The sequence below is a fragment of the Eumetopias jubatus genome, unplaced genomic scaffold (genome assembly GCF_037043125.1).
Source record: "Eumetopias jubatus isolate StellerSeaLion01/CBP00866 unplaced genomic scaffold, mEumJub1_p1.0 scaffold_16, whole genome shotgun sequence".
NCBI classification, from domain to species: domain Eukaryota; kingdom Metazoa; phylum Chordata; class Mammalia; order Carnivora; family Otariidae; genus Eumetopias; species Eumetopias jubatus.
The window spans coordinates 47,847,735-47,867,133 of NW_028274822.1; the positions used below are offsets into that span (position 1 = coordinate 47,847,735).

The 19,399-nt window shown below is 42.8% G+C and overlaps 1 protein-coding gene across 2 annotated transcripts in view; it reads right to left on the minus strand.

Moving 5' to 3' along the window:
• LAMA3 (laminin subunit alpha 3) overlaps positions 1-19,399 on the minus strand; it is a 256,339-nt gene that overhangs the window by 214,382 nt on the left and 22,558 nt on the right. For both annotated transcript variants that reach the window (XM_088019656.1, XM_028098310.2), the window contains exon 2: positions 16,335-16,487. In XM_088019656.1, coding sequence (XP_087875782.1) covers positions 16,335-16,487 — 153 coding nt within the window. The remainder of the gene's footprint in view (positions 1-16,334; positions 16,488-19,399) is intronic.

Here is a 19,399-nt window from a genome sequence, read left to right on the forward strand (position 1 = left end):
ATGTTTCAGACTTTGGAGAATCATTAAGTAAGGTAAAATATGTCTTGACAGTTTATTCTAAGTGGCAACCAAATGTATGACTAGAATGAAAACAGAGATTTTATTTTATTGTTTCATTAATCTATTGCATGTACTCATCTACAGCCTTTTTGTTTAAGAAAAAAAAAAAAGGTGGAGGGGCGCCTGGGTGGCTCAGTCAGTTTAGATATCTGACTCTTGATTTCAGCTCTGGTCATGATCTCAGGGTAGTGAGATCGAGCCCAGAGTCGGGTTCCATGATCATCATGGAGTCTGCTTGAGATTCCCTCTCTCTCTCTCTCTCTCTCTCTCTCTAACAAATAAATAAATAAAATCTTTTAGAAAGAAAAGATAGGGAGGGTTATAAAGCTCTAAATCCTAAAGGATGTAAAGAAATTAATAAAAATGAAAAACAAACAAACATAAATGAGTAAAAGGAAAATTATTGGTAGGGATGAACTGTTAAGCCCATAATGCAGTTGGCACACAAAATGCAGGTCATGATGCTCTATGGACTCGCATGGTAGAGCCAGAAATTTGCCTCTAGTAGCCAATATAAAGAAGGAAACTGGACCCCAGGATCCATATACTTCGTTTAGGGGGTTTTTTTGTTTGTTTGTTTCAGTTTTTTTTTTTTTTAAGATTTTATTTATTTATTTGAGAGAGAGAATGAGATAGAGAGAGAGAGCATGAGACAGGGGAGGGTCAGAGGGAGAAGCAGACTCCCTGCTGAGCAGGGAGCCCGATGCGGGACTCGATCCCGGGACTCCAGGATCATGACCTGAGCCGAAGGCAGTCGCTTAACCAACTGAGCCACCCAGGCGCCCCTGTTTGTTTCAGTTTTTAATGCCACTTAGAAGTACAACTATTTGGGGGAATCTCAAACGGATCCTCACAAGGGAACTCTGCGGAAAGTGATGGACAACATTCTGAGCAAGAGATAGCAGTTACAAGCAAACACGGAAAATGACCAAAAGCCCAACTTTTCATTATGTCTTCAATATGCTTCAAGTTATAAGTGATACATGTTTTAGTATCTATTTCATATGTATTGCTTTTGGTATGTGAGGGACATCTGCAAATCGGGCAGATAGTAGAAAGGGACTCTCTGCATCCCTAATTCATTCACACATTAAACATATATTCACTGAATTATTTCAATGCACCAGGCATCCTCCATAGCAAGGAACAGAACGCCATTCCTTATTTCATAGTCATAATTCAGTTAAGCTTGGGAGCTTCCTCTCTCTCTCTCACTCTCTCTCACACACATACACATTATATGTACTTTTTAAAAACTTCCGCTTAGTCACCTCCTCAGTAATTCCCTTTCATTCTTTCAGAGATGACAATTGAGGTATTTTGGTAAATTTCAGTCACTTGAAAAGCCGCCTTCACAAGTCAGAGTGCTGGGTGTCACTCAGAGCTCAGCGGGAGACAGAGGACTCTACTAGAATGAAGTCACTGGGGAGAGTTTAATCAATCAGCTGGTTTGCAAAGGAGTGGGCAGGGGTGATGGTGAAGCCCCTTGGAGTTAACGACATCTGAGAGCTCTCCCCACCATGGATTTCAAGGGCAAGGAGAAGAAGCAGAGCCTGGAGCCAAGACAGGGCTGTTGCTGTAAGACCAAGTTGCCGGCCGGGAGCCAAGAGCCTCAATAGAAGACCTGCGATCCTGCAATGGTGGGGCTGGGGGGCGGAGGTGGCGGTAGGGAGGAAAGGGGACCATCTAGGTCACAAGAGGGCTCGGGGCCACATCTTAAATAATTAATAAATGTATCTGGAACAGCATGACCAAATTCAAGCCAGGGAAGAGTCTTAAGGTCACAGAAATGAGAGGCAGACTTTTCAGGAGGGGACACAATGGGCGTTAATATCGTTGAAGAAAAATTGCAGTCCGGGGTCTAGAGTGTGGCCCGTGGGCTGTTTGGTACTCGTCTACAATGAAACAAGGACAGAAATGTGGAGGAAGCATGTCGAAGCCTTTCTAACAATTTGGAAGAATAAGTTGTTTTGTATCTAGGTTTTTTTAAGATTTTATTTATTTATTTGGGAGAGAGAGAGCACGTGCCCTCTTGAGCAGGGGAAGGGGCAGAGGGAGAATCTCAAGCAGACTCAGTGCTCTGAGCTCAGAGCCCAGGGCTGCAGGGCTCAATCTCAGGACCCTGAGATCATGACCTGAGCCGAAATCAAGAGTCGGGAGGCTCAACGGAGCGGCAAGGGTGGGAGCTGCCCAGGCTGAAAATGAGCAGGATTTTCAGGGATGGGAATGTGATCAGGCCGTGGGCTGGGTGGTGGTTTGTGTAGCTGTGCGGACAGTGGGGGTGGGGAGGCATGCATGGACAAAGGTGGGCAGGAAAGCAGCGTCCAGGACTGTGTGGATGGCTGGCCAGGAGAGTAAGGAAATGAGTTTAAACGGGCATGTGTGCAAGCCATAGCAACCCCACTAACCGGGGCAAGCTGGGGCAGCCCGGGGAAGGTGTCAGACCCACCTGTCCTAAACACCAGGACTTTCAGGTCCAGCCTTGCCCAGGCCTGAGCAGTGTGAGGGAGATCCAGATCTCAGATTTCCCCAACCGGAAAGAGCGCTACCGCCTCTCCCAGTCCCTGGGGCGCCCTGGCCAGGGCCGCCCCCTCCATCTCTCCAGGGGGCTCAGGACACTGTGTGCTTGTAACAGGCCCTGTGGGAGGGATGAGGGACGAGAGTCTGCTGAGCTAGGAGAACTGTGAGAGGCAGGTGAAAGAACCAAATGTTCCACACCAGTTATTCTATGAGGTTGAGAAACGACAGAGGTAAACATACCATCTCATTGCTCAGGATGCTTGAAACCTATGGAACAGAGCACGTCACGGAGGATGGACTGAGTTGGGAATTCCTCACCTGTAGAATGTTCACAAGGGTGGTTTGAGAGTCAAAGAGAGAAGTGCAAATAGCCCAGGAGCTTGCTGTTGAGTCAGAGAGACCGGAGCCTGAAGCATCCTTGTCTGCAGGCTACACAGCCAAGGAATCCACCTGTGCAAGCGCAGCAGGAACTGCAGGATCACTGGGACCTGGGGAAACGGGACCGGCCCCTCTGGTCTGGAGGGCACTGCAGGAGTCCTGGGGAGGCACGCCGTCCACACTGCCTGCACCAGGAGGCCACCCATAGGTCCGGCCGTGGCCAGGCAGACAGCCTGGTCTTTGTGGAACCGAGCCACCTTGGGGACACCTGACCTTCCCAACCAGCTCCATGGGACACCACTCTGGGGCTGGGCGGGGACAGCCAGGGACACACACGCACAGCACCCCTCCTGAAGGCCGGTAGTGACACGAGAAGAGGTGCTGGTTTGATTCGGCTTAAGTTTTTCCCTAAAGGAAAGAAACACATGGGGCGCCTGGGTGGCTCAGATGGTTAAGCATCTGCCTTCGGCTCAGGTCATGATCTCCAGGTTCTGGGATCGAGCCCCAAGTCAGGCTCCCAGCTCAGCGGGGAGTCTGCTTCTCCCTCTCCCTCTGCTTGTGCTCTGTCTCTCTCTCTCTCTCTCTCTCAAATTAATAAAATCTTTAAAAACAAAAAAAGGGGGGGCACCTGGGTGGCTCAGTCGTTAAGCGTCTGCCTTCAACTCAGGTCATGGTCCCAAGGTCCTGGGATCAAGCCCCGCATCGGGCTCCCTGCTCCGCGGGAAGCCTGCTTCTCCCTCTCCCACTCCCCCTGCTTGTGCTCTCTCTCTCTCTCGCTGTGTCTCTCTCTGCCAAATAAATGAATAAAATCTTTAAAGAACAACAACAACAACAACAAAAAAAAACGAGAGAGAATGTAAAGTGAAAAAGCAAAAGTGAAGCGAAACATAGAAATTGGAATAGGGAAAGAAGGGCCTTCAGGAAGACAAGAGTAAGGAAGGTCGTTTGGTTGCATATGGAGGCTCCAGGGTCACTGAGTGGAGGCGGGACCCGGGCTCTATGGGGCCAGAAGTCAGCTGGCAGAGGGAGGGGGCATTGGGCCCAAGGACTCCCCCGAGACATTGTATTTAACTTGAGCTTTCACTGGAACCATGGTGAAGAATTTGTGAAATTCAGTTTTTCCCTAAATATGCTTGCTAATAATAGTAATAGGAAAACTGCTATGATTTAAGCCAAATATGCCTGAAATCACAGAAGGTTCACAAGGGAAGAAACATAAAATAGTTTTCAAGATTAGCTGAGGAATAAAATAGGCTCTTTAAAAAAAATCAATTTCCATTTACTGGGCATTTTTCTGGTTCTGTTGACTTTTAAAGATCTCTAGCAGGCCGACCTCACTCAGGATGAAGTGGTCAGAAGTTTGTATTGGGGGATGGAGGGCATCAAGAAAATGCCAAGTAAGCTTTTTCATCAATACCTCAAATCTCACCAGGAATAATTGTTCCTTTTGTCTTCTCTATACCAAACTCTTCTTTTTTTTCCCAAAAGGGAAATATCTTCCTAATTAGCTTTATTATCTTTATGTACAAGCTCATTGAAAAAAATACAGACATAATAACTAATATGGACTGAGCTCTTACAGCATGTGAGGCAAAAAGATTTTTCTATATTACCTTCTTAATTCCTCCTGATAACCCTACGGGGGTGGTACTAGGTTCATCCCCAAATTTCAGATGAAGACATTAGAGAAGCCCTGGAGACAGTAACTAGAGGGTCTAGTGTTACACAGCTTGAAAGGTGTGAAGCCAGATTTGTACCTGAGAAATAATCCACAGCATCAGTATGAACTACACTGTAAATGGGATTTACAGAGGAAAGTAAAAATCACCAAATAATCCCACCATCCAGAGAAAAGCATTCTTAGCATTTTAGATTCTCTCTTTTCTGAGTTTTTTCTGTGCTTACATACACAAAGAAAATGAAACCATACCACACTATATACGCAGCTTACATAACAGTTTGATTTCTCTTCTTCACGACTTAGCACAGACATAGCGTGTCAGTAAAAATCCTGTCAGTGGCATCATTCTGATGGCTGACAATCCACTGCATGAATCAGTCCCTTTTTATTGGACCTGAGATTCTTTCCCAGTTATGTTATATGAACAATGCTCCTGAGAACACCCTTGCTCAAATATTTTGAGCATTTATCTCATTGTTTCCTTAGGATAAACTCCTAGCAGTCCATGACAAAAATAGAGAGTAATTTTTTTAAAATGCAAACATTCTCGGATGATACAACATCAGCACAGAGTTTCCAGAACTTTAGTGTGAATATATTTATATACTTCACTCGCTTAGAAGAGATAAAGCAGTGTAAGCTTATTGGAAGCACAGAAAAGGAGAGAAGGAAGTGTGTCGATAATGATTTCTCTAAGTAGTAATAATAATAATATTCCACGTTTGTCTCATGCTTTTTGAGGGTCAGAGCACATTTACATACATCATTCATAAGCATCTCTAACCATAGGTTTCACTCAGGGGTGAAGGCCTGATTTCCCAGACATTGTTTCCTCTAATAGTGTTTAAATATCTTGGAACCTATTGACTTACATATATTATCAATGCTATTTGAGATAGTGATCCACAGAGCTAAACAAAGTTGGCACCTCAGGGATTCCAATCTATTGCTCTGGATCCACGCAGCTTCCTTGAATTTAAGGAATTAATTTAATATAAAGAGAAAATTCCAGATTGCAAGCCTCTTCTTAATGTATAAATCCCTTAAAAGGCACTTTAAAGGCAATTAACATTGTTTAGGTTACTAGGCAATTAACATTTTTAGGTTACTACATAAAGAATAAAGAATTAGCATAAAGAATAAAATTGAAAAAAATTAAAAAATTGAGAAAAAGAATAAAATTGCCTCCCCGGTAGCCCAGGAGATTTTGTTGCTCCCTATTCTATCCACTAACAAATTATTTGCTTTCAAAGGTTGAGTCTCATGATTATATATGTCTGTTAATAGGATATTTAAAAATTACAAATTTGTTCTGAGTAAAATCTGTATCTTCTAATGATGTTACAGCTGTAAAACACTTAAATGGTGTTGCAAAGAGACCCAAATGTCGTAAGTGGAACCAACCACGTAGTTAATTACAGAGCCAAGGCTGGTCTACCCTATCCTAGAGATTTGGTCTCACGGCAACATACTTCCACTAGTACTATACTCTGGGAAGTTCAGACTAACCCTGAGTCATCCTTGTTTCATTCTACATTCACTTGGTATATTTACTGAGCATCTACTATGTGCTGAAAATTGTGCAAGATACTGGCAGCAGGACACCATATAGTGAATAAAACAAGACACAGTCCCTGTCTTTCTGAAGCTCATAGTCTAGACAATCCCTGGAATCTAGAAGTTCGGGTCAAATCTAAGAGTCATCCATTTTCTGGATGGAACTACATCCACCCAGAGACCCAATTGAGTCAGACTTTTAGTGACCTCGTCTGCCTGGCATCCCTAGAACCAATTTAATCTCCAAAACGCCTTAGCCCAAGAAGAGGCAGAAACCAACCCAGGCCTTCCTCCCATCTGAGTCAGAACTGACAAGGGCTACAAAGAATGTTTTGGATTCATCCGCCGAAGTCTCATAAAAGTTAAAAAGAAGGCAAGAGGGAAAAAAAGATCCTAGGCCTTCTACATACTAAATTCACTCTCAGATGGTTGGATACTGTATTTGCCCTTGGCCCCTGGGGAATTCACTAAGTTCATGAAAAACGAGAGTAATGGCACATTTCTGTGTGACCTATTTTTTCTTTAAAAGTTATAATGCTTTTTCCTTTGTTACTCTTAATCTGAGAGCATTAGAACCATTTTCTGAATTTTCTACTTACTGCATTCTAAATACCTATTTCCTAGTGTTTGCTTGTGCAGACACCTATAGGGTGCTCAGAGTCTTGGCCTAAGCCCCCTTTCGTCCCTGCCTTCATTTGGGTCCTCTCTAAACCCAGCTTTGAGACAAAGACTGGGTAGTTTATTTGGGAGTAGATCTCAAGAAGCATAAATGGGAAGCGAGGGGGACACAGAGGAGGGAGAAAAGCCAGTGGCTGGTAATTCTAGTGGAGATTCTCTGAAGAACTGTCCCTTGGAGAGGCAGGGAAATGGGGAATTTTTCCACCAATTCCTCTTCCTCCTGGGTTGAGGGATGCCCCTGGGGACATTAAATCCTGTACTTCCCAGCTGGTCTGTACGCAGGCTCAGAAGCTGAACTCATTATATTTGGCCAGATGAGATGAAAGTTTCCTATAAAACACTGTGTTCTGATTCTAAAACTGATGACTACAGCACCATTGAATGAACCTGAACAGCCTGAGAAAATATAACTGTCTCTAGTGAATCACAGAAACTTCCTACATTTGCCTCCTTGTAAGGGGGACACTGTCCTTCAAGACTGAGTCCGGAAAGTGATGCTTTTATTTGCGAAACAGTGTTGTCCAAGAAAAACGACCAGGAAAACCACCAACTAGTCCAAAAGGACACGGAGAAAAGTGACAAGAGAAGCTGCCAAATTGACTACAGCACATTGAAATCAAATGTCAGCTCTCAGTAGCTGGGAAAAAAAAAAAAGTGACATGGTAATAACAAGTTTAGGGCCTATAGTTTATGTCCCAACCATGCATCAAAATTCACACTTCCAAAAAAAATATTCACACTTCCCTCCATCTAAGGTCTGTAGGTCACTATTCAGTTATTCAGTGACACTTTCGTGGCTAATTTCAGCAAAAAGAAGAAAATACAGATCCCGCCCAGAGGGAATACATTATGAATCTTACTAGACCAAACCTACTTGTTAGAACCTACTTGCTTCGACACCAAGAGGAAAGAAACGTCTTCAGTCTGACATCATTGATGTTGCTCTTCCTGTTTCTGGGCTTTTCTAGAGTATTTTCTACAGTACTGTATATAGTGTTTTCTAGAGCGGCGAAGTAATGAGGCTGCTTAATAATGAGTGTTTATTGAAATTCACTTTATGTTACTAAATAAAAATTTATTTCAAAACCACTGGCCTAAAGAGGTTTAAAAGTGAAGCAGCTCACTCGTTCAAACCTCAGAGCAATCCCATGGGATAAGTATAATTATTATCTCCCTTTTAAAGGAGGAAACTGCAGCACAGAGCGCACAAGCATGTTGCTCAGGGTCACACAGCGAGTAAGGGGGGCACCAGAGCGCAAACCAGCACAGGCTGACTCCAGGATCCACCATCAACCCCCACTCAGAGCAGCCTCCCCAGTCTGCTGACCCAGTCGGTCAGGCGTTGGGTGAACACCATCTTCATGCAGAAGGAGGCATGGCTAATGTCTGTCAGCAACCAGAAAGTTACTGAATTGTTCCCACGTTGATATTTTTTTTAATTCAACTGTCTTAATTAGAGATTTTTCAGTATATCAAAAGGGTGCTTTTAAAAGGTAAGTTTTTAAAAGAAAATAGCTTTAGGGGAGAAAAAGTAAATCCAATAGGCATTGGTATGATAACTACACATCATTTTGATGGGTTAAAATTCCCAGCTAACTACAGAAATCTTCAGTTAAATAACTGGTATAATAGGTAAATTCTGGTCATTATAGGCGAAATCTCTAATGAATTAAGGACAGAGGTGAGTTATTAGAGGAAGAAGACTAATTCATAGTTGAAATTGGACTCAGATGAAAATTGTTGGTGAGGGCGCCTGGGTGGCTCAGTCGGTTGGGCGACTGCCTTCGGCTCAGGTCATGATCCTGGAGTCCTGGGATTGAGTCCCGCATCGGGCTCCCTGCTCACCAGGGAGTCTGCTTCTCCCTCTGACCATCTTCCCTCTCATGCTCTCTATCTCTCATTCTCTCTCTCTCAAATAAATAAATAAAATCTTTAAAAAAAAAAAAGAAAAGAAAATTGTTGGTGAAAATATTCTTAGAAGAGGGCTAATCTCGCATAACATATGAGTTGAAGAGGTGGACCGCCCTTCTATCACCAAACTATCCCCAACCAAAATGAAGATAACACACTCATTGGAAGAAATCTCACTATCATTCAATTTCCAGTCCTTGGGATGCATTGCCTTTTTGATTGCTTTCAAGCAATACTGTTTTGGAAGAAATTTTTTCTTTCTTTTCAATTGAAGTATAGTTAACATACAATGTTATATCAGTTTCAGGTGTACAACATAATGATTCAACAATTCAATACATGACTCAGTGCTCGTCACGGTAAGTGTATTCTTAATCCCCTTCATCTATTTTACCCATCCCCCCCACCTCCCCTCTGGTAACCATCAGTGTGTTGTTCCCTCTAGTTAAGAGTCCTTTTTTTGGTTTGTCGCTTTTTTTCTTTGTTCATTTGTTTCGTTTCTTAAATTCCACGTATGAGTGAAATCATATGGTATTTGTCTTTCTCTGACTTATTGCACTTAGCATAATATCCTCTAACTCTATCCATGTTGTTTCAAATGGCGAGATTTCATTCTTGTTATGGCTGAGTAATATTCCATCGTATATATATATACCACATCTTCTTTATCCCATCATGGATCAGTGGACACTTAGGTTGCTCCCATAATTTGGCTATTGTAAATAATGCTGCGATAAACCTAGGGGTGCATATAGGTTTTCAAATTCGTGTTTTCATTTTCTTTGGGTAAATACCCAGAAGTGGAATTACTGGATCATATGGTGATTCTATTTTTCATTTCTTGAGGCACCTCCATACTGTTTTCCAGAGTGGCTGCACCAGTCTGCATTCCCACCCACGGTGCATGAGGCTTCTTGCAGCCCCACCCACCAACAAAAGCCTCTCAAGAAAATCACCCTGCAGGTCGATGTGACTACAGCCACAGGAGACAGGCTGAGGGCAGGCATCTGGTCAAGCAGTATTTCCTATATGAACGGTACTCTGTGCACCACTATGGCCAGCAGAAAGATTGGCTTAAACATCAGTATTAGTACTATTATCAGCATCAGTGTTAGTGTTGTTGTATATCTCCTATTATGAATCAGTTACTAGTCTCTTCTTTACCCGACTTTCAATAGCTCTTTCCCCATTTCTTCTCTCCTCGTTGCTTAGGAACTCTCCAAATTAGATTTCTGTACTCCAAGCTTCATTTCCTTTCACCTTCTCTCTTAATCTCCCTGCAGTCAGGTTTTTAATCAAAGCCACCAGGAACCTCCATATGAGCAAATCCAATGGCGAATTATCAGTCGTTACCTGTCCTATGTGACTTGACCCTGTACTTGACACAGTCACTCTCTTTTTTTTCCTTGAAACACTCTCTTTCCATGAACTCTTTGTTGATGTGTTAGAGTTCTACTGAGGTGTATCTCACACACCATTCAATTCACTCATCTAAATGTACAGTCCAAAGGTTTTTAGTATGTTCACAAAGTTGTCCAATCGATCACATTCAATTTTCATCTGTCTCCCCCAAAACAAGCCATACCTCCCAGGAGTCATCCCTCACTTCCCTCCAAAACCCCCAGCCCTAGGCAGCCTCTAAGCTACTATTGTTCTGCATCTACAGAGTTGCCTATCTGTACATTTCATATCCGTAAAATCATATGATGCATGCTCTTTTGTGACTGGCTTCTTTCAAGCATCATGTTTGCAAGGCTCACCCATGTTGTAGCATTCATCAGAAATTCACTCCTTTTTATTGTTGAATAATATTCCATTGTGTGGATATCAATATTTGGCTTATTTATTCATAAACTGATGGACATTTGAGTTGATCCCACTTTTTGGCTATTACGAATAATGATATAATGTACATTGATGAACAAGTTTTTCTGTGTCTGTTTTCATTTTTCTTGAAAATATAACTAGGAGTGGAATTGCTGGGTCATATAATAACTCTGTGTTTAAACTTTTTTTTTAAAAAAAAAGACTTTATTTATTTGAGAGAGAAAGGAGAGAGAGCATGTGCATGCATGTGCATAAGAGCCAGGGGAAGGGTAGAGAGGGAGAAGCAGATTCCCTGCTGAGCAGGGAGCCTGACGCAGAGCTTAATCCCCGGACCCTGGGATCATGACCTGAGCCGAAGGCAGACACTTAACCGACTGAGCCACCCAGGAACTACCGAACTGTTTTCCAAAGCAACTATGCCACTTTATTTTGACCCTATGTATTAGAGTTCCAATCTCTCCAGAGCCTCACCAATACTTGTATTACCTATCTCTTTGATTACAGCCACCCAACTGAGTGTAAAGTGGTATCTCATTGTGGTTTAAACTTACATTTCCCTGATGGCTAATGATGTTGAGCATCTTTTCATATGCTTTTTGGCCATTCGTGTATCTTCTTTAGAGAACCATCTATCCAGATCCTTTGACCATTTTTTTAAATTAGACTCTTTGTCTTTGTATTACAGAGCTATAAGACAGCCTCCCTTTTGATACACTTTCTTCACCTACCTTTAGGACACCACACTCTCTTAGTTGTCTTCTTCCCACCTGTCATTCCACACCAGTCTTCTTTACTGGTTCCTTCTCTTTTCCAGGACTTCTTAATATTGGAGAGCCTATGGCTCAGCCCTAGATCCTCTTCTCTTCTCACTCTCATGCAGTCTCGTAGGTTAACACAATCTATACGCCATTGATTTCCAAATGTCTATTTCAGTAGGAGCTTCACCTGCATGAGGCAGCCTCGGATAATGCACTGGGGAAGCACTCTCTGCCCTGAAGGTCCAGTGTGCCTCAACCCCTACTAAGTGTCACTGGATAAGGAGAAGTTCATTATGGCTCCAGAGGCAACAGCACTAATGGGAACCAAGCAGGAGCCCAGAAACCAGATGAACACAGCAGACTAGTAGTATGCACCAGCTCTGAAAACAAAATTGTCATTGGAACAACAAGCTGCAAAAGCAGGCCAGAACCTACATATTAAACCTAAATGGGGTGACCATCTGCTAAGCTGGGAGATTTAAATAGGATTTAGAGTCTCCTAATATAATATCTAAAATGTCCAGAACACAACTGGAAATCACTCATCATACCAAAAACCAGGGGAAAATAACAACTTGAATGAGAAAAGACAATCAACAGACCCCAATATGAGAGGATGAAACAGATGACAGAATTATCTGACAAAAACTTTAAAGTAGCAAAATGTTTCAGTAAGTATACATATTCTTGAAGTAAATTAAATTATATAAAATCTCAGCCAAGGAATAGAAGATTAAAAAAAAAAAAACCAAGTGGGAATTATATAACTGAAAAAAATACAATAACTAAAATTTAAAACTCACTAAATGGGCTAGATAGGAGAACAAATATGAAAGAGAAAGGAATCAGGGAATTTCAGGATAGAACAATACAGTTACCTAATCTGAAAAACAGAAAAGCGACTGAAAAAAACAAATGAACAGAGCCTCAGGGACCTGTGGAACAATAATAAAAGATCTAACAGTATCATCAACATTCCAAAAAGAGAGAAGTTGAACTCGTGGAAACAGAGGGTAGATTGGTGGTTAGCAGGGGCTAGGGAGTGGGAGAAATGAGGAGATACTGCTCAAAGGGTACAAGCCTTCAGTTATAAGATGACTAAGTTCTGGGTTTCTAATGTACAACATGGTATCTATAGTTAATAATACTGTATTGTATGCCTGACGTTTACTAAGAGACTAGATCTTACGTGTTCTCACCACACACTCACAAAAAAGTATGTGAGGTGATGAATGTGTTAATTAACCTCATCATGGTAATCATTTCACAAAGTATATGCTTACTGAATCATCACATGATATACTTTAAAACATATATAATTTATTTGTCAATGATACCTCAGTAAAGCTGGAAAAGGAAGAAATGAGGTTCGTTTGAAAATATCCCAAAGATGATGAAAGGTATAAATATACAGATCCAAGAAGCTGAGCGATCCTGAATATGATAAATCCTACAGAAATCCTTGACAAGCATCCCTTCCAGCCCAGCCAGCTTCCCAGTCTCATATCTCCCAGTGTGTAGGCCACACCTCCACTGGGACATCCAAACAGTATTTCAGTGCTTGCATACCCACAGTAACTCTTCCCCCCACCCAGAGAGCCTCCAACATCTCTGCAAACAGCAGTTCCAGTTGCTCAGACCAAAAGTCTTAGGAATCATCTGGAATCCTCTCTTCTCACACTTCACATTCAACCCATTCAGAAATCATGGCAGCTCTAGTCTCAAAATATATCTAGGACACAATCACCCCTTCCACTGCCCCTAATGGCATCTTTCTTGTGGATTACGATGACAGTCTCCTAACTGGCTTCTACCCTTGCCCCCTGATAGTTCTCAACAGAACAGCCAGAGAAATACTTTCTTAAATTTAAATCAGATTAGATAATTCCTCTGCTTGAAACTCTGTAATGACTCTCATTTCACATTGGAGTCCAAGTCCTTATTATGGCCTAGGAGCCCTACTTGATCTGGCCCTGTCTGTTCTCTCTCTGGCCTTTTCTCTCACCACTGCCCTCTCCCTGACTCTGCTCCAGCCATCCTGGCCTCCATGCAGCTCCTTACACCTTCCAGACAAGCTCCCACCTTAGAGACTTTGCAGGGCTGTTCCCTTGTCTGGGTGACTGATATCTGCATGATGAATGCCTTAACCGGTTCTAGTCTTTGTTCAAAAAGCTCTCGCCTGACCATCCTACCTAAAACTGCAAACCCCCCTTGTCCTGGGCCTCATGATCCTCTTACCCTGATCTACTTTTTCATTTTTTCCATAGCTGTTATCAGCTTCTAACATATTGTATTTACTGATATATATTTTTGTTGGCTGTCTCCCATGAGGGAAGGAATCTCCATCCCTTTGTTCTTTTATGTAACACAAATACCTAGAACAGTGCCTGATATACAATAGTCAACAAATAAATACTTGTTGAAGGAATAGGGTGAAACAGATAGGAGGCACTCCCTAGTCTGAAACAGGAAAGAAGGTGCATTTGTTTTTCTATTGCTGCTTAACGAACACAAATTTAGTGGCTTAAAACAAAGCCATTTATGATCTTTCCGTTCTGTATTTCAGGAGTCTGGGCATGGTGGCTGCAATCAGGCATTCGCCAGATGCCTGGAAAGACCCACTTCCACGTTTGCATGTGTTGTTGGCAGAATCCAGTTTCTTATGGTTGTAGGATTGAGGTTCCTGCTTTATTCCTGGCTGTTGGCTGAGGCCGCTCTCAGCTTCTAGAACCCATTCTTAGATCCTTGCCATGTGGCCATCTCCATAGGTAGTTTATAATATGGTAGTTTTCCCCTTCAAGGTCAGCAGGAAATTTTCTCATGCTTCAGATCTTTTCCTTCTGGTAGGGCCCAGTCCCTTTTAAGAGCTCCCCTAATTAGGGAGAAATCCTCCAAGATAATCTCCCTTTTGATCAACTGACTTGAGACCTTAAACACATGTGCAAAATCTCCTCATTTTTGTCATGTAATGCCACCTTACAAAGGGAGTGACTTCCATCATAGTCCCACCACACTGGAAACAGAGGGGATAACACTGGGCATGTACACTAAGAGGAAGGCATCCCAGGGGCCATTTTAGCATACCACAGAAGGATAGGTCTGAAGCTGGGTTTTCTTGTGCACCAGCTGGCCAAATAAAGCCAAAATAAAGGTAGTCAGTGTTCATAGAATCAGGATTTCTGGGAAAGAGAATGCTAGAAAAATATCTTAGTCATACCCATGTTCACAGCAGCATTACTCACAAGAGCCAAAACATGGAAGCAACTCAAGTGTCACTTGACAGATGACTAGATAAATAAATGTGAGGCATACATACAATGGAATGTTATTTAGGCTTAAAAAGGAAGGAAATTCAGACACATGCTGCGACACAGAGGAACCCAGGAGACAGTACGCTAAGTGAAGTAAGCCAGTCACAAAGGACAGATACTGTAGGATTCCACTTCTATGAGGTGACTAGTGTTGCCCAATTCAGAGAGAGTAGAATGATGGTTGCCTGGGGCTGGGGACAAAGGAGAATAAGGAGTTGTCGTTTAATGGGCACAGAGTGCCAGTTTTACAAGATGAAAAAGAGTTCTGGTGACTGGCTGCACAACAATGTGAACTTAAGGCTACCGAACTGTACACTGAAACATGTGTAAGATGGGGAGCGCCTGGGTGACTCAGTCGGTTAAGCGTCCGACTCTTGATTTCAGCTCAGGTCATGATCACAGGCTCATGGGATCAAACCCCGTGTCGGGCTCCACGTTCAGTATGGAGTCGGCTTGAGATTCTCTCTCCCTCTGCCCCTCCCCCCGACTCATGCGTTCTTTAAATAACTAAATAAATAAATAAAATCTTTTTAAAAAATAAAATGTCTAAGATGGTACTTTTTTTAAATTTTATTTTATTATGTTACGTTAGTCACCATACAGTACATCATTAGTTTTTGATGTAGTGATCCACGATTCATTGTTTGCGTATAACACCCAGTGCTCCGTGCAGTACGTGTCCTCCTTAATACCCATCACCGGGCTAACCCATCACTCCCCCACCAAAACCCTCAGTTTGTTTCTCAGAGCCCATAGTCTCTCATGGTTCGTCTCCCCCTCCGATTTCCCCCCTTCATTTTTCCCTTCCTACTATCTTCTCTTTTTTTAACATATAATGTATTATTTGTTTCAGAGGTACTGGTCTGTGATTCATCAGTCTTACACAATTCACAGTGCTCACCATAGCACATACCCTCCCCAATGTCCATCACCCAGGGAACCCATCCCTCCCAACCCCTTCCACTCCAGCAACCCTCAGTCTGTTTTCTGAGATTAAGAGTCTCTTATGGTTTGTCTCCCTCTCTGGTTTCATCTTGTTTCATTTTTTCCTCCCTTCCCCTATGGTCCTGTCTTATTTCTCAAATCCCTCATATCAGTGAGATCATATGATACTTGTCTTTCTCTAATTGACTTATTTCGCTCAGCATAATAACCCTCTAGTTCCAAGACGGTACATTTTATGTCATGTGTACTTTATCATAATCAAAAATAATATTAATAGGGGCACCTGGGTGATTCAGTCGTTAAGCATCTGCCTTCGGCTCAGATCATGATCCCAGAGTGCTGGGATGGAGCCCCACATCGGGCTCCCTGCTCTGTGGGAAGCCTGCTTCTCCCTCTCCACTCCACCTGCTTATGTTCCCTCTCTGGCTGTGTCTCTCTCTGTCAAATAAATAAAATCTAAATAATAATAATATCTTTGCCAATAAAACTATTTTTGACTATTTTTAACTCTTGATAAACAGGTATGGGTGTATGCATCATGACAGGCTGAGCGTGGAGGAATGCAAATATTAATGTAACAGGCTTCACAATGATTAGAGAATTAAAACTGATGTTTGGTTTTTAATATAATTATTATTATTTCAGAAATAACCAAAGAAACAATGATCCAAATTAACTTCCCCCTTTCCAGTTGGAAGCATCACTCACCTGCCCTAGATCCAAGGTGACATTGACTTTGTTGTACTGTGTGCCCGAGGAGAGAGGGGGACTTTGCCACCATCGCTCGGATCCATCAATTGCGTTGGTGACTGGATGTGCTTTCCTGGGGTCCTCAGAATTGCAATAGTCACAGAACTGGCCCTGGGGAGAAAAAAAACTTTTTATTTTCAAGTAATTTTTTCTATCAATTTAGTAAAGAGCTAACGAAAACAGAGACCACTTTACACAGCTTAGCGATGTCAGCTGCTGAGATTGATCATAATGTATTCTGAAGACAGTAGTAAGGCTTTTTCTTTTTCACTTAATCTTAAACTGTATCACCTGCTTATACCTCTGTTTATAATGTTTCTAGGACACATATCATATTTATCTTCCATGTGTAACAGCTATGTTTTCCTCGTCCTATATGACATTTTAAGAAGAACCTGTTGTACCTGAGATGCAAAGATGTCTTCCTTCAGCAAATCCTTTGTACTCTTTACATTTTCCTCTGCAATTTCTGGGTCAGGCACTAGGATATACAAAGAGACTCCCTGTCTGCAGTCCCAGTGGAGGCGATAAGGAGACAAATAACAACAGTAAGGGAAGTAGGATATGGCAAGAGTATAGAGGTCCGGTCTCAGGTGATACGTATGCCATGGGCTCAGGAAACGGGGTGCAAGACGTGGGATTAAGTCGCCGGTGAGGATGGACAGGGCTCTGGTAAGTGTCAGTGACCAGCAAACAGGGAAGGGGTTCCAGGGGGCGGAACGGGCATGAGCAAAGGCACGGAGGCCAGTTGGTCCAGCTTAACAACAGCATAAGTAATCGAAGACAGGGCTTGAAAGGTAAGTGGGGAGATCATATCTTGGCTGAGGATACCAAAGTGAGAAGTTGAGAGTTAACCCCATAGATAAATGAGAATCCATTTTCACCTGGAGTGATATCTATTTGGTATTATCATCTTTACTAAATTCTGATGCTACTGATATCATCTCATCTTCTTACTGAATTATTCTTCTTGGTAGGCAAATTCTTGATTCTGTTTTGTTTTGTTTGCGATGCAGAATTTTACAGCCATTACCACCTAAAAAGCCTTACCTACATATTGATTACATTTTAACTGGGTCAAAAGATCATGCTTAACCAGCAGTGGGCTTCACACACTGAACTGCTTTGCTCCCCAATTAAATTACCTCAGAGCATCACCACCATCTAGGAGGGCGTTTAAAGAAGCAAATTTAGAGCCACAGTCTTCCCAGGAATGTTCTGTGACACAATGGTGGCTCTGTCCCTGGTGAGCCTCTTGAAAGTTAATTAAGTGTTCAAAGATAAATTTGATCCTGGTGTGTAACCAAATGTGCAACCAAATGTTTTCATCGAGTGTGTAACTGAGAAGTCTCTCGTATGTGGAGACATATTATGTACAACTTTCTCTCTTGACATTCTATAAAGAGACTTATGTAACTCAAAAGCGGCACATTGGGCTAAGCAGCCCCCTGAGTTCCTGAGATCAGAGACCGTGTGCGTCCAGCTTGTCACTACACTTCAGCCAGCACATTGCCTCACACCTCCTAGAAGCCCAATAAAACAATGATCCCACAGCAATTCTTAAAAAAAAAGGGAGGGGTTCTTTCTATAAAAATTTTATCATAATAAAAAGTGTAATTAATAACTAAGCTAGGACATCTAAACATTTATGAATATTTTTCCTTTCAATGATCGTTATTTTTCCCATTCTTTCCCAGAGGGAATTTTACCAATTTAATTATTTGATAAGGGAATTATGTTATTGCTCCTCCAAGGTTAGAAGATTTACATGTAGTTAGAAGCAAATCTCTTCCAAGGATGTGGATGCTTATGATCTACATTTATCTCCATTTCTATAATGAAGATATAAGGAATAGAGATGATGCTTTTTGTGTTGTTTTGGTGATTCTCAATTTTCAAATAATTACATTAACAAATAAAGTGAGCATTTATAGAGCACCTATTATGCACCGGGCACCATGTACTTCACATTTGCACCCTAAGGCCATCACCTCTATTTTACAGTTGAGGAAACACAGTGAATAAGTTAAGTAATTTTCCCAAGAATCACCCAACTGTAAATAGTAAGGACCAGGATTCAAGCCTAGGGCCCCAGAAATAGTATGTCAACCACCACCCTATAACTCTCCTCCCCATCTAGCAGCTACTAACTACTCCAGTTTATTAGACATTGTGGATAATCAGTAACATACATTCTTTCCTGCCACTGGTCTAAGAAGAAGAGGTCCCGTGGTGCCCTCTAGTGCAATACCCCCATTCACCAGAACCAGGTGCTACAGGGGTGTTTCCTACGGGGGGCTACATGCAGCTTCCTGTTGTGGCTGAACCACATCTGTCTTCAGTCCAAGTCAGCTACAATGGCCCACTTTGCCTGTTGGGGGCATGCCGGGCAGGGCTTGGTCCCTGTACTGGTAGGAGCCCTATCTGGGGATGCTGCAGGCTCCTAGTTGGGCAGTGTCAGCCGTCAGACCAGATGTCTGCTGTCAGTCCATCTGCCGGGATTGCAATCACACCGAACTGCAGGGCATGCTTCCTGTGATGTCCCCTGAGAGGTTTTTGTTGGTGGGCAGCGCACAGTCACACCAGCTGCCTGCCCCTGGTCTGTCTGTGAGGCCGTGGTCACACTGATGGCCAGGGTGCTCTGTCTCTGCTGCTAGTTATAAGGAGCGGCTGCTGGGACTGCAGATGCATCATTGTGTGTGGTTATCTTCCCCCCTCCCCAGGGCAGGAGTCACTTTGGAGTGGTGCTGGTCCCTCCTCAGGTTGTTTGCAGGGTATGTCAGGGCAGAACTGGCTTTGGAGGGACACATGCCAAATGGGGTGGTGTGGATGGGACAGATCTGCAGGGGAACACAAGGGTGGGGCACACGGTGTTAGCAAGATAAGTGGAGAGTGTTCCCACTAGTTCCCAAAAGTGCCTGGCTATCTAGCGTGGGAGGGGAGGGGGTGAAGAGAAATGTCACCACCAGCACCCCTGTCAGAATGGTTAGACTCAAAAAGACTAGAAATCCAAGTGTTGGCGA